Genomic DNA, 15,055 nt, shown 5'->3' with positions numbered 1-15,055 from the left:
GGAGATGCATGCTATCGCAGCGGACAGAGGTGCTGGACAAAGTCTGCGACCAGTTTCTCTGATGGAGCAGGAGGAGCACCAGATGCAGTAGGTTACCCCTGCAGATTCACAACTGAAATGTTGCTTCACCTGGAAGGACTATTTGTTGGCCAAATAAAGGTGTTTTTACTTCAACTCGTCCTCTATAGGGTCGTCCTATACAACGGCATACGCGGTACATTTTTTTTGTGAATGAACTGCTACGTTGTCCGCCTGTCAGCCGCCGGGGGGCGCTGGAGGGCTGAGCGGGACGGAGGCAACGGCCCAAGGCTCGGGAGGGAGCAGAAGCTGTTCGCTGGGAACAGGGGGCGCACCCTGAGGAGATGGCAGCGGCGATCGGGCCGGCGGCGGCGGCGGAGCTAAAACGGCCGGCAGCCCGGTGTCCCGGTTCGGCTGCTCGTCGCTAGAGCCCGGCGCCCGGGCCGCGATGGTGACGGAGCCGCGACGGCGGCCTTGCTAGATGATCGTCGCGGCCTGGGCCGTCTTCCACGCCGCCCGGAGCCTGCTGCGAGGCCTTGCGCTTGCCGTCCGGCCGCCCGGCCGCATGGGGAACAGCTGCGTGTGCCGGGAGGCCGGCGACGCGGACGAGGGCGCGGCGGCGGCGGCGGCCCCGGCCCCACCCGGAGGAGGTCAGCCGCCACCTCCGCCGTCCTCATCCTCCTTTCACCCTCGCCATCATCACAGTAACGCCGAGGGCGAACCCAGGAACCGCTCCCGGGAGCCGGTGAGGCCGCCGCGGAGGGGCCGGGGCCCCCACGAGCCTCGGCGGAAGAAGCCGAACGTGGACGGCCTGGTGCTGGATACGCTGGCTGTCATCCGCACACTGGTGGACAAGTAAGTAATCCCCTTCCCCTCCCCCTTTCTCCCTCTTCCCCCTCTCCTTCCCCTTCCCCTACCCCCCCTCTCCTTCCCCTTCCCCTACCCCCCCCTCTCCTTCCCCTTCCCCTACCCCCCCTCTCCTTCCCCTTCCCCTACCCCCCCTCTCCTTCCCCTTCCCCTACCCCCCCTCTCCTTCCCCTTCCCCTACCCCCCCTCTCCTTCCCCTTCCCCTACCCCCCTCTCCTTCCCCTTCCCCTACCCCCCTCTCCTTCCCCTTTCTCCCTTCCCCCTCTCCCCCTTCCCCTCCCCCCTCTCCCCCTCCCCCTCTCCCCCTCCCCCCTCCCCCTCTCCCCCTTCCCCCTCCCCCCTTCCCCCTTCCCCCCTCCCCTTCCCCCCCTCCCCTCCCCCTCCCCTCCCTTCCCCCCTCCCCTTCCCCCCCCTCCCCCCTCCCCCCTCCCCCCCCTCCCCCCTCCCCCCCCTCCCCCCTCCCCCCTCCCCCCCTCCCCCTCCCCCCCTCCCCCCCCTCCCCCCTCCCCCCTCCCCCCCCTCCCCCTCCCCCCCTCCCCCTCCCCCCCTCCCCCTCCCCCCCTCCCCCTCCCCCCCTCCCCCTCCCCCCTGCCCCCCTCCCCCCTCTCCCCCTTCCCCACCCCCTTCCCCCTCTCCCCCTTCCCCACCCCCTCCCCCCTCTCCCCCTTCCCCACCCCCTCCCCCCTCTCCCCCTTCCCCACCCCCTCCCCCTTCCCCACCCCCTCCCCCCTCTCCCTTCCCCACCCCCTCCCCCCTCTCCCCCACCCCCTTCCCCACCCCCTTCCCCCCTCTCCCCCACCCCCTTCCCCCCTCTCCCCACCCCCTTCCCCCCTCTCCCCCTCTCCCCTTCCCCCTTCCCTCCCCCCACCTTGCATGTTGGGCCCCGGTGTTCCCCAACCAGGATAAAGAGCTCAGCCCGAAACGTAGGGGTTAGGTATCTTTATCAGTCCTATATGAAGTGAACTTTGTGACCTGCTGAATTTCTCCAGCATCGTGCTTTTACTTCAACTATGGTGTCCACAGGCTCTAGGGGTTTTACTCCTGTCCACTGCAAAATTCTGCGAAATCTCTTCCAGGGACGCCTAGCTACCCTGAAGACGTTCTCCTTTGGGGTCGGGCACCTGCCTACGTTCTGCTCATACCTTGAGGAAGGGCTCAGGCCCAACAAGTTGGTTATGTATCTATCCTTGCTACATAAATTTCCCGCTGAGTTTCTCCAGCATTATGTTTGTACTAAAGCTCTCATAAAGTATTTTGGGTTTGAGCTCTTCATCGAGGTATGGTTGCTGTGAAAACACAATGCTGGAGAAACAAACAACACTTGATGTAGCAAAGGTAAAGATGCAGAACCATCATTTTGGGATTGGTCCCTTCATCAAGCTATGACAAAATGTAGACAGGTGCCCGAAGATAAAGATACATAACCAACGTTTTGGGCTTGAGCCCTCATCAAGGTATGAGCAAAATGTAGGCAGGTGCTGGAACCTTGGGCACATGTCTAAATTTTGCTTGTACCTTGATGAGGGGCTTAAGCCTGAAACATTGGTTTATATATATTTATCTTTGTTATATAAATGCACTCTCTGACCTGCTGAGTTTCTCCAGCATTGCATTTTTACTTCAACCACGCTGTGTTTTACTCCTGTCTACTGCAAAACTGCAGAATCTCTTCGAGGGATGAGGGATTAATGCACAAGTGACAATTGAAGGCTAACTTCATCAGAATGGCTTCAGATCAGGCAGTATTGAACAGGTGTAAGAGTTTGAGTGGAGTTTAAGGCAGTTTTAAAGTAAAAGTGTAAATTTGTTTGGAAATGGAGAAAGTTGTGGAAGTACAAAGCAGGCTAGGAGACATCTATGAACAAAGGAAGTGATTACCATATGTGTGTTCCATTTCTGCATTTCATTCAACCCCTTAATTCCCAAACAAAACATAGCAATGAAGTTCTCATCCTTGCCTTTCCCCACTCTTCCTCCTGCCTCATTTGATGGCTACTTTCCAAAAGAAAGATGTGCATATATTGGTAATACCATTTTTCTATTGTGAAGGCATTGTTTTTCCCCAGTACCCCTTTCATCATATTCACTCAAATAACATTCACCGCCCCTTTGGCTTCTCTTACAGTTGTGAGAGATATAACAACTGCCCTTTTATTTCTTTTCTGAAGCCTCTATAGATGAAATGATCTCTTTGTACCAGCCATTTATGAAGCTGTATATCAGGGTGGCCAAACTTGTTGAATGTAAGAGCCATACGATAAACCTCAGGTGCTTGAGAACTGCAAGACTTGAAAGACTATTACATGCTTTTACTCTTGAATGCACATTTTGTTACAAAAAGTGCATATAAATATTAAGTACATTTACAGATGCTCCCCTACTTGCGTTGGTCCAACTTATGATATTTCAAAGATGCGATGGTTCGAATCCATACTTTCACTTTTGAATTCTGATCTGTTCCCGTGCTTGCAATATGCAGTACACTACTCTCTCATGATGCTGGGTGATAGCAGTCTCTAGTGATCATGTGAGCAAGTGTACTGTAAACAACCCATCTTGTCTACTAAGCGCCCATGTGTCTCTCCTGCTTCTGGTGAGAAAAAAAGAGAAAAGCAATTACTCTGGGTCCTTCATGCCCTGTGTGCTTTCAGCTATGTACATTAATGGTTTTTTCAGTGTGGAATAAAGGTATTCAAAATTTAATTATAAAAACTGGTTGGTGCGGTATTCTTTTTCGATTTGTGATGGTTGAGGAGCACCTGTACGTAATAATATTTATTTATGTATGTAATTTTGAAACTACTAATATGTATTATTTTCAGTAATCAAAAAGTACACATATTGTATATGCTCTTGTATTAGTTGAATTTTGTGGACCAATTTTGGGGTAAAATTTTTAAGGGGTCGACTATTACATGCTTACTACTTTTGCCCGTGGTAAGTACATGCATTTTTTTGGGGTGTCGGGAGCTCTGATGGGCGGATAGATAACTGGGACTGAGTGCTAAGTCCGCCTTCAGGAGCTTGGATTGGCAGGTAACTGGGGCCTACGCAACCATCCACAGTTGGGGCGTTGGGAGATTGGATTGGCGGGCAGCCAGAGCCAAAAATAGGGAGGGTTGACTTTTACATGGTTTCGACTATTGCTTGTGTATAAACACCAAATATTTTCAATCGCAAGCCACGCCCACTAACATTACCATTGTGAGCACTAATTCGTATTATTTCTGTCTCAACCAACATATTTCCACGATCTGCACATTCTTTGTCAAAGACCTGCATGTGATTCACGAGCCGCAGTTTCATTCTGCAATATGGAGGCACGGTGCAAAGCTTGAGGTTTTGTCTGACACTTTAATACTTATTTTGCAGTGTGACTTTGGCATCTCAAATTGTTTTAATGAAGCTAAAAAGAAAGTGAAATATATTTCAACTGGATTTTTTTTTAAACCTCAATGCATCAATTTCCAATTACATTTCTGCTTCTTCCACTCTCTTCCTTAGACCTTGTTTTTTAATTTTGTCATTATTATTCCCAGTTACCTTGCACCACCTTTTTTTCTCATTTGGGGTCTTTGGTTTTCCCCTTCTTGTTTGCCTTGACTGCATCTTGAAACTTTGTGTACTTTAAGATTTCTTTTTTGTTCCAGGTTTCCAGCATCCTCATTTACTTTTCTCCTCCTTCCATACTGCCACATTTCTCCAAGTGCAATAGAAAGAGGCTGCACAAGACCCTCCTTTTGTTGAGGAGTTGCACGTTCTTTGCACCTTGCTCCTGAATTTCCTAATGGGCTTGTTTCCACTTGGTAGGAAAGACCAGATCTATCATGTCTTTGCTTGAGAAATAGTTGCTCTTTCTTGATTTGTGCGACTGCTCGAGATGTCTTTTCCTTTTAAACCTTCTGCACCTTCTCCAGTTTACATTACAAAGACATTTACTGCATATTGTACCCAAGGATAGTTGCTACTTCCCCTTATTACAATAATCATGGACAACTCTGACAGTATAAAAGGACTTTGCACTCTTACATATCACTTTTTTAGCTTGAGAATTACTGTAATAGTATCAATTCTTTTAACTAAATTAAGTTTGCTATTACAGGTTTTTACTTCAATAAGTAGGAATTTTGGGGTAAACATGGATTGTACAATGTATATGACAATAAACTCATTATTTGATTATCAGATAGTCTGATCAAGACTCTCCCCTAGAAGTATAATCATTCTGCTTTAAATCCTATTATTTGCCTTTTTTTTGTGCCCTTAACTGGCTCTTTTTATTGATGTCCAGATCCCTTTGTTTTGTTATGCAGCCACAACTTCTGACATGTTATGTGCACTGTACCACTTGATACTGGTAATACTTGCCAATTAACCATGAACAATGGTCCCAGCATTTTGGAACATCAATTTCATCTTCTTCAATTTGCTCCCCCCCCCCTTGCCCCCCAAATGCCGCAAGTACAGTCCATCTAATGCTCTTGTTTTGTCATTAAGTTTACTGTTCATCATAGTAGCATTGTCAGTTGATAACCATATAACCGTTTACAGCACGGAAACAGGCCGTCGGCCCCTCAAGTCCGTGCCGGTTCACTTGAACAGCTCCACTAGCTCCTCCGCAAACTCCTGAGGAAGCAGAGGCTTTCTTCATGATGTCATTGTGTGTGTGACACCCTCTCCACCTCTTTGTTCAGAAATCTGATGGCAAACTTAAAGACTTTCTATTAAATTTCATATTTTGATTCTTCAATTTTGCAGTTACAATAAGTGAAGCAGTGCTGGGAATTACCTTGTGAAGGCAACAACTTTTAGAATGTGTATCTGAGGTTCCCAGAAGATGAGATCAGTGATTCCATCAGCTCAGCACACTGCTGTTCACGTTGCTAACTCATGACCGTACTGCTAGGTTCAGCTTCTCTCAAACAGAAGCATCACGTTTGCGGATGACACAACTGTAGAGGCCTCATTGGCAGCAATGATGAGTAGTCGGCTAACAGAGAAGCAAAATCTATTTATTTATTTTTATATCTGTATGTATGTTTGTATTGTATATGTATTGTCTGTATGTGTGTTATTTATGGTTGTGTGTCTGCAGGTTTTGCATCTAGGATCTGATTACGCTGTTTTGTTGCGTTGTACTTGTACAATCGGATGATAATAAACATGAACTTGAATTTCTTCCCAGGTGGTGAGAGTTGAATAACGCTAGAAACCCATAAATTATTTTGGATCAGGGTGTATATATGGTGGGTGTGGGTGTGGGTGTGTGGTGTATATATGGTGTGTGTGGGTGGGTGTGTGTGTGTGTGTGTGTGTCCAGAGATGTGCTTTTTTTTGTTGGGCTGTATATGTCAAATCAGATGACAATGAACTTGAATGTCTGGTGTAATACTTGCTAAATGCTCCAGTTCTCAATCATCTTGTGCTTCTATTTCCACTGTGAAAGTTTGAATTCTATTTTAATTGTGGCTATCTGTAAAATGCAAGTAGTTATGATTTGAGAGACATCTTTTTGTTTTCACTGGATGCCAATATAATTGTCTTGCTTAAAAGATGTAGTTGGCTGGCCAGTTGTTGAATGTGCTTAGCCAAATAAAGTTCCCTGCTATAAAATGCAGATGATTCATTAATTTGTACAGTATATTTCATAGAACAATGAAAAAGAACCTTGAATTACAAGAAAACTGTGATTATAAGGTTTTTTTTCTGTTGTAATAATTTCTGCAAATTGTGACTTTTGACACAATATACTGAATAACTTCTTTATTTCTTCCAGCGATCAAGAGCCTCCATATTCAATGATCACCTTGCATGAAATGGCAGAGACAGGTAAGTTCTGAACAGGAACTAAACAAGTTGCTAATTTTATGCTCACTTCAAGGAAAAATCAGAAAAGGCAGAAGTAGGATGTATCAGAAAGTCGCAGAATTCAAACAATGGGGGAGGAATCCAGACCAACAAAAGGTGTTAATTGGATATGATAAAGGACTAGGTAGAATTTAGGGTATGGAGAGACAGTGGGGGTGGGGGGGGGGGGGTGGGGAGAGAAAGGTGTGCAGGGTGGGTGGGTTATAACGAAAGACAGAGAAGTCGATATTAATGCAATCCAGTTGGAGGGTGCTCAGTCGGAAGATGAGGTGTTGTTTCTCAAATTTACGGGTAGTCTCAGTCTGGCAGTACACGAGACCATGGACATGTCAGCAAGGGAATGGAGAATTGAAATGGGTGGCCCCTGGGGATCCATGCTATTGTGGCAGATAGAGCCGAGGTGCTCGACAAAGCGAATCCTAGTCTGCGTTCATTTTCTCCAATGTAGAGGAGACTGTAGCGGGAGTACCGGATGCAGTAGATGACCCCTGCATATTCACGAGTGGAATGTTGCTTCACTTGGAAGGACTGTTTGGGGCCCTGACGGTGATGAAGTAGGAGGTGGAGCATATCCTGCGGTCACAGGGGTAGGCCCCAAGGTGACAATTGGTGGGAAGGGAGGTGTGGACAAGGAAGTAATGGAGGGAGTGGTTACTATGGAAGGCAGAGAGGGGGATATGTGTCTAATGGTGGGATCATGTAGTAAGTGGCAGAAATATGCAGATGCTGGTGGGGTGCTAGGTGGGGACAAGAGAAATCCTGTCCTTGTGGGGGGGGGGGGGGGCAGGGCAGATTTGTGTGTAATGGACATGTGGGTGAGTGCCGTTTATGGTGGTAGAGGGAAAGCCACGTATTGAAGGAGGAGGATATCTCTGATGACCTAGCATGGAAGTCGTCATTCTGGGGACAGGGTGTGAAGAGGTGTAGTCAAGGTAGCTGTGGGAGTTGGTGGATTTATAGAAGATATCTGTCGAGAGTTTGTTTTTTGATACAGAGACCGAGATTGAAGAAAGGGAGAGTGTTGCTAGAGATGGATCAAATGAATTTGAGGTCAGGGTGGAAGTTGGCAGCAAAATGGATGAAGTTAATAAGCTCATCATGAGATTGAAGTACCTTTACTCACTAGAATGGGAATTACATTTTTAATGTTATATGCATTGTTGTTCAGCAGATTTTAATTGCACTGCTGCAAATTCAAAGTTCACAATTACAGGTACACGATCCTTTATCTGGAACCCTTGGGGTACAGTGTGTTCCGAATTTTGGATTTTTCCGGATTTCGGAAAGCCCACCCGAGTTGTGCTGCCGTATCCACCCCCACCCACTTCCAGTCGCCCGGCACGGGCCTGTTACCATGTATTTTCAAATAAATAAATAGAATTGAATGGCATACAAAGTCACTTCAGAAAACATTTAAGAGACCACAAATTAGTCTTGGGTTAGACTGCACAAGGACAATTGTTTCTGATCTGAAATGTTGAAATAAGCTGTTTTTGACTTGTAATTAGTTTCTTCCAAGCCATGTGCAACAGAGTACATTTGCAACATAGACTTAATTTTACATTTGCAACATAGACTTAATTTTACATTTGCAACATAGACTTAATTTTCTTATTGCATGGAGATGTTTTTTTTTAAAAACCTTTAAAGTTTCCTTTTATTGTCACATAATAATACATTAAAAATGTAATATACATGATATACTTTAACTTGTGTCTGCCATAAGGCAAACCAAGATTAGCTATTAACATTACCCTGGTAGAAAAGAGAGTCCCTTCCGAGTCACTCTGTGGATTCACCTCCAATGTTCCCACAGCCACTGAAGCTGCCCAGACTCCAGTTCAAACCATTAGCAACCCGAGCTCCAGATCCCAATGACCTGGTTGACATGAATCTGTTGCATGGAGGTGTTAATGTGCTTTTGCCTCCCTACTACTTTCCACATTTATCCATACTTTCATGTTTTGGTCATTTATCTCTGTACATTGACAATCTTCTGAGATTCGTACTATATATGTAATCCTTTTTTTACTTTTACCAATCATTTCATTGCTGTGAAAATCTGAAAGAATTTAAAATCACTTATGTGTAAATTGTGTGGCACTGAATTAGCAGATAATGTTTCTATGTATTGATCAGGTCTAATTAGGATCTTGGTAGCTCTTGTGTTGGTTGTAAAAGAGAAAGAATTGAAGATAATTTGGGCTTCATCTCTCATTCGAGGCTTGGATCATATGTCCAGAAACTTCTGTTGGGGTCTGTAATATTGAACTCCAGAACATCCCACCTCCTGACAAACTAATGGGTTAACCCTAGTTCACAATGAAGTGTGAAGGGGAATGCTGGGAACAGCACTCAATGTAGCTTAAAGTCCCAACCTAGCGAAATTGTAATGGGTGAACCAAAAAGCATACAATAGATAACCTAGCGAAATTGTAATGGGTGAACCAAAAGGCATACAATAGATAGTGGATGTACTGGTTGTCATCCATCCAAATACCATAGACTCTAGATGGGTTCCCACTGAAAAGAAGGTACAAAATATTTCACTATTAGGTAGGAAAACTGGGAATGTTAGGCCAGATGACTTCAGATCAGTAATTAGGAAAAGATGGAATTAATTAAGAAAATGATAGCAGGTACTTAGAAAATATTAAAAGGAATATTGAACTGCACGTTTCACAAACATTTCTACGACTGATTCCACCTGCATTGAATTCGTCCATCGTTATTGAATGAAGATCTACTGGGACCAATGCCTGAAGAGGGCGGACAAAATCAGTGAACCGGTGCGGACTCGAAAGGCCAACATGGCCTGTTTCTGCTCCGTAAATGGTTATATGGTTATATCAGTATATTTTTTCCATGAGGTTTGGCATTATTTAAACCCAGCTACAGTATGTTCCACAAGCCGAATAGGACTTCCACTTGCTTAGATATAAACCATCAAGGAAAAGTTTCTTGTTGAATTGGCTGTTGAAAATACAATTGAAACTGATGACAGTAGCGCTTGTTTGCAGTTATTGCTTTAGGTAGAAAGCTGTCAACTGGAATGCAAAAATTTGTACTGACAAGCATGTACGTACAAATCATTTGTATTCCAGACAATAATGCATTGAACTGCAAGTGCCAGAATAAATGATGACCTAATATGTGTGCTTGCTGTAAAATGAATTCATGCAAACTGGAGGGAAGAACATCAGTTTTGAAGTTTACTGTGCTTCTCTCACAACTTGCGGTGTAGGGTAGCCAGAACTAAGGTGACTGGATTTCTACTTTAAATTGGCAAAGATTTACAAAACCTGTGTTGGGCTTTATTTTTGATCTATCTCAGCAAAAGTTTTGATTTTGGAATTTTTATTTGAATGACTGCAGAGGTTGTGAACAGAAGTATGAACTGACTGTTTTATTCATGTTTTAAGTATTGCAAATTCAAATTTTGTCACCCTTTTGCTCATTGATTGGTTGAAAAGTATCTACCTTCAATTGTTTGAACTTAATTTGCTGTACAATGTCCAATATGATGTTTCCGTATGTAATGAAATAATTCTGTTTGTAGTAGCTGTGGTTCACTCAAAAAATTAGAAGTTGCATTTTAGTGTAATGTTTAATTTTTTGGGGAGGTGTCCGAGAAGAATGCCCCAATGTTAGGCATCCTCAGAATCTCATTTTCTGTGTTCTTGAGCTTGTCTATCTACTATGGGCGAGGTACAATGACAACGTTGGTTTTGTTGATTTGTTAACTCATCTAATGGATCAGACAGATTAGCTGGTAATTTTTTCATTGCTTGGAATGCAAGATAAATTCAAGCACATCTTGTACAAAAACTTATTGAGCCTGTGGGCTTTGGAATTTAGTTTTATTTTCTAGTTTGCTTCTTGAAAATGGTTGAAATTGATTTGGATGCTCTACATTTAATATTGGCACTGCTTACATATTTTAAAAAGCAGTGCCCTTAAACCAAGTAGTATTCTTTGAACTCTGGTGCTGAGAGTTGTCTCGTTTAACAAGCACAAGGCCTCTCACTTCATTAAGTGCTACACCCGTGCCCAGAAATAATTTGTCTGATTAGAGCAGTTGGCCATTAATAAATATGATAGGCAAAGTTGGGAGCTAGTCATAATTTGTTGTTTTGTCTTCTTTTCCGTTCTGTTTATAGAAAAGGTAGGTGTGAGTGAACAAAGTCTTAATTTTTTTCTCTTTCAGAATGATACCATTTTTAACAAAGACACAGATTATTTAGTCATTTGATAAAACTTGTGTACTTGCTGTACAATATTGATTTTTGTTTAACTATAGGCAATTAATTCAGAATATGGCTTGTATTTCATGGAGCTCATCGTTAGATCAAGCATTTCTGGTGAATTACTTCTGTTTCTACATTAGTTGCTGTCCATTATATTTCCAAATAAATCCTAGTCTTCGTCATCAAGCTGTCTGAGCAGAAAATTGCCTTGACTGTTTAAAGATTGCAAACTGAGAAGTAAAGTGCAGAATTTTCAATGAGTACTTTAAATATTTTTGTATAGTACAAAACATTATAAAACACAAGATCAAAGTAGAAACTGAAATGTGTTAAAATGCTTCAAAATCTACTAAGGATTTTTATAGTTAATGAAATTATAATTGAATTTTTTTTAGAGCTATTCCGCTAATCAACAATAGTGTTTTAGTGCAGGATTAAAATTCTGTGACAATTTTTGAAACAAACTATTAATTTTGAGAATATATAACAATGATCATTCAGACATAACTAATATTTTCATCAACACACAAAAGAGCATACACTGCAAGAATAGGGGTGAACTTGACAGCATGTAACGGCTAATATAGCAAAGACTGATCTGGGTGGGCGAGCAAGGTGAAATTTCCTTCTAAAAATTACCTTTGATCAGCTTTCTCTATTTTTTTCATCTCTTTAGTATTAATTATTCTTGTTGTGCTTTCATTCACTATGTGGTCTAGAGTCTAGTCCTAATGCTCTCTTCCAGGGACAAGTCATAGTGGTCAAATCTCTGGCGCAGAGTCTGCCCCTTTGGCTCAGAAAGGAAGATGGGAGAAGAGGAGAGCTGTAGTGATCGTGGATTTGTAAGGGAACAGGTGGGAGTTTCTGTGAACAAGATTGAGACTCCTGGATGGTATGTTGCCTCCAGGTGCCAGGGTTGGGGATCTCTCGATCAAGTCAACAGCATTCTCAAGGGGGAGAGTGAGCAGCCATGACATAAATAGGAAAAGGGATGAGGTCCTGAAGAGGGGGTTAGGAAGGAAGCTAAAAAGCAGGACCTCAAGGGTGGTAATCTCTGGATTACTGCCTGTGACACACATCAGTGAGGACAGGAATAGGAGGTTATGGCAGATGAATGAGTGGCTGAAGAGTTGGAGCAGGGGTTCAGATTTGTAGATCATTTGTAGATCAATGACCTGTACAAAAAGTACTGATTGCACCTGGATGGGGAACAAATATTCTGGTGGACAGGTTTGCAAAAGCTGTTGGGGAGGGTTTAAACTAGTTTGGCAGGGGGATGGGATCTAGGATGAGAGAGCAATGAGTAGGACAGAAGATATACAAATAGAGGAAAGATAGGTAGTCAGTGCAAAATTGCAAGTGAAGGATTGAGGATTTAACTTGGGATTCTTTGAAAACAAAATTGAAAAGGGTGATGAATAAGGCAGTGAAGGTCTTGTATTTAAATGCCTGCAGTATAAGAAATAAGGTTGATGATCTAGTAGCGCAACAGGAAGTTGGCAGTGGCCATCACTGAGTCATGGTTGACACAAGACCACAGCTGGGAACTAAATATCTGTGAGTACATAGTGTATCGGAAGGGCAGGGCAGTAGGGAGAAGGGGTTCCACTGGTTAAAATTTGAATTAAATCTTTGAAGAGTGAAGACATTGGATTAGAAGATAGAGAATTCCTCTAGGTAGAATTAAGAAACTGTAAGGGTAAAAAGACACTGGGAGTTGAATGCAAGGCTCCAAAGAGTAGCAGGATGTGTGTACATTCTACAAAGATAGAGAAGGCATGCAAAAAGGGCAATGTTACATTAATCATGGGGGATTTCAATATGCAGGTTGATTGGGAAAACCAGGTTGGAGCTGGATCCCAAGGGAAGGAATTTATCGAATGCCTTCAGGATGGCTTCTTTGAACAGCTTGTGGCTGAGCCAACCAGGGAAATGGCAATTCCAAATTTGATGTTGTGTAATTAACCAGAGTTGGTAAGAGAATCCATCGGAAGAAATTATCATCATATGAATATCATAATAGAATTTACCCTAAAGTTTGAGAAGGAGAAAGATATGTCAGTATACAAGTGGAATAAAGGGGACTGCAGGGGTATGAGCGAGGAACTGGTCAAAGTTGATTGGGAAAGCAACTAGCAGGGTGGTAGGCAGAGCAGCAATGGCTGGAATTTCTATAAGAAATAAGGAAGGTTCAGGACAGGTAAATAATTAAATGGAAAAAAAAATCACCTGTGGCTGACAAGAAATCAAAGCCAAAGGAAAAGCTATAGAAAGGGCATGCAAGGAAGCAAAAATTAGTGGGAAGGTAGAGGACTCGTAAGTTTTTACAAGTGTACAGATGGCAACTAAGAAGAACATTAGGAAGGAATGAATTTTGAAAGGAAACTAGCAAAACTATCAAAAAGATTCCTTTTTTTGCCTATTTTAAAGTAAAAGAGGCAAGAGTAGATGTAGGACTGATAGAAAATGATGCTGCAGAAATTGTAATGGGAGACCAGGAGATGGCAGAGGAACTGAATGACTATTTTGCATCAGTCTTCACTGTGGAAAACACTAGCAGTATAGTGGACTTTCAAGGAAGAGAGTTGAGTGCAGTTGCAATATCCAGAGAGAAGGTGCTTGGGAACTGAAATGTCTACGGTTAGATAAGTCTCCCAGACCAGACGGAATGCACCCTTGGGTTTTGAAAGTAGTACCTGTACTGATGGTGGAGGCATAAGTAATTATCTTCCAAGAATCAATAAGTTCTGGCATGGTTCCAAAGGACTTGAAAGTTGCAAAGGTTACTCCATTATTTAAAAAGGGAGGGAGGCAGCAGAAAGAAAGTTGTAGACCTTTCATCACAACTGATTGGTTGGAAAGAAGGCTAGACAAAGAAGATAAAAGTTGTTTATTTGAACTTTGAAAAGGCTTTTTACAAGGGGCCATACACGAGGCTGCTTAACAAGATGAGAGCCTGTGGAATTACAGGAATGATAGTAGCACGAGTAGAGCATTAGCTGATAGGAAACAGAGTGAGAATGAAGGATCCTATTATGGTTGGCTACTGGTTCTGCAGGGGGTCTGTGTTGTGGCCACTTCTTTTACATTGTATGATAATGATTTGGATTGTGGAATAAATGGCTTTGTGGCCAAGTGTGTGCAGTTGATACAAAGATAGGTGGAGGAGCAAATAGTGATGAGGACATGGAGAGGCAAGAGAGAGATTTCGATAGATTAAGAGAATGGGGAAAAGGAGTAGCAACTGAAGTAGAGTTGAAAAGTGTATGATCATGCACTTTGGTAGAAGGAATAAAAAGACAGACTATCATTTGAATGGGGAAATTTTTCAAAATTTGGAGATGCATAGAGTCTTGGGGGTCCTTGTGTGGGATACCCCAGAGATTAATGTCCAGGTTGAGTCCATGGTGATGGTGAATGCATTTGTAACTAAAGGAATAAGATACAAGAGCACGGATGTGATGTTGAAACTTTATAAGGCACTGGTGAGGCCTCACTTGGAATAAGAGGTACACTTTTAGCCTCCTTATTTAAGAAAGAATGTGCTGACATTGGAGAGGGTTCAGAGGAGATTCACAAGAATGATTCTTGGATTGAAGAGATAAACACATGAGGAACATTTGACTGCTCTTGGACTGTACTCCTTGGAGTTCAGAAGAAAGAAGGGAGACATCATAGAAGCATCTTGAATGTTGAAAGGCCTGGACAGAACAGATGTGGCAAAGTTGTTTCCCATGGTAGGGGAGTCAACAACAAGAGGGCACTAATTCAGGATTGAAGGGTGCCCATTTAAAACAGATATGGAGGAATTTCTTTAGCCAGAGAGTAATTTCATTTGCTACCATGGATTGTTGTAGAGGCCAGGTTGTTGGCTATATATAAGACAGAGATTAATAGATATTTGAATAGTCAGGGTATAAAAGATTATAAGGAGAAGGCAGGGGTCTGAAGCTGAGTGGGAGAATGCATCAGCTAATTATGGAATGGCAGAGTGGATTTGACTGGCAGAATGGCCTACTTCTATATGTTATGGTCTTGTGTCATGGTTGGTCAGA

At 43.3% G+C, this 15,055-nt stretch overlaps 1 protein-coding gene across 2 annotated transcripts in view; it reads left to right on the top strand.

Moving 5' to 3' along the window:
• The first annotated feature begins 279 nt into the window (after window positions 1-279).
• Window positions 280-15,055, top strand: part of rspry1 (ring finger and SPRY domain containing 1) — a 45,546-nt gene continuing 30,770 nt past the window's right edge. For both annotated transcript variants that reach the window (XM_069901448.1, XM_069901447.1), the window contains exons 1-2: window positions 280-873; window positions 6,662-6,714. In XM_069901448.1, the coding sequence (XP_069757549.1) occupies window positions 500-873; window positions 6,662-6,714 (427 nt within the window). In that variant the 5' untranslated portion in view covers window positions 280-499. The remainder of the gene's footprint in view (window positions 874-6,661; window positions 6,715-15,055) is intronic.

Source organism: Narcine bancroftii, chromosome 10 (genome assembly GCF_036971445.1).
Source record: "Narcine bancroftii isolate sNarBan1 chromosome 10, sNarBan1.hap1, whole genome shotgun sequence".
Classification (NCBI taxonomy): Eukaryota; Metazoa; Chordata; class Chondrichthyes; order Torpediniformes; family Narcinidae; genus Narcine; species Narcine bancroftii.
The sequence above is the reverse complement of the archived record's forward strand: the minus strand, read 5'-3'. Positions and strand labels throughout refer to the sequence as shown.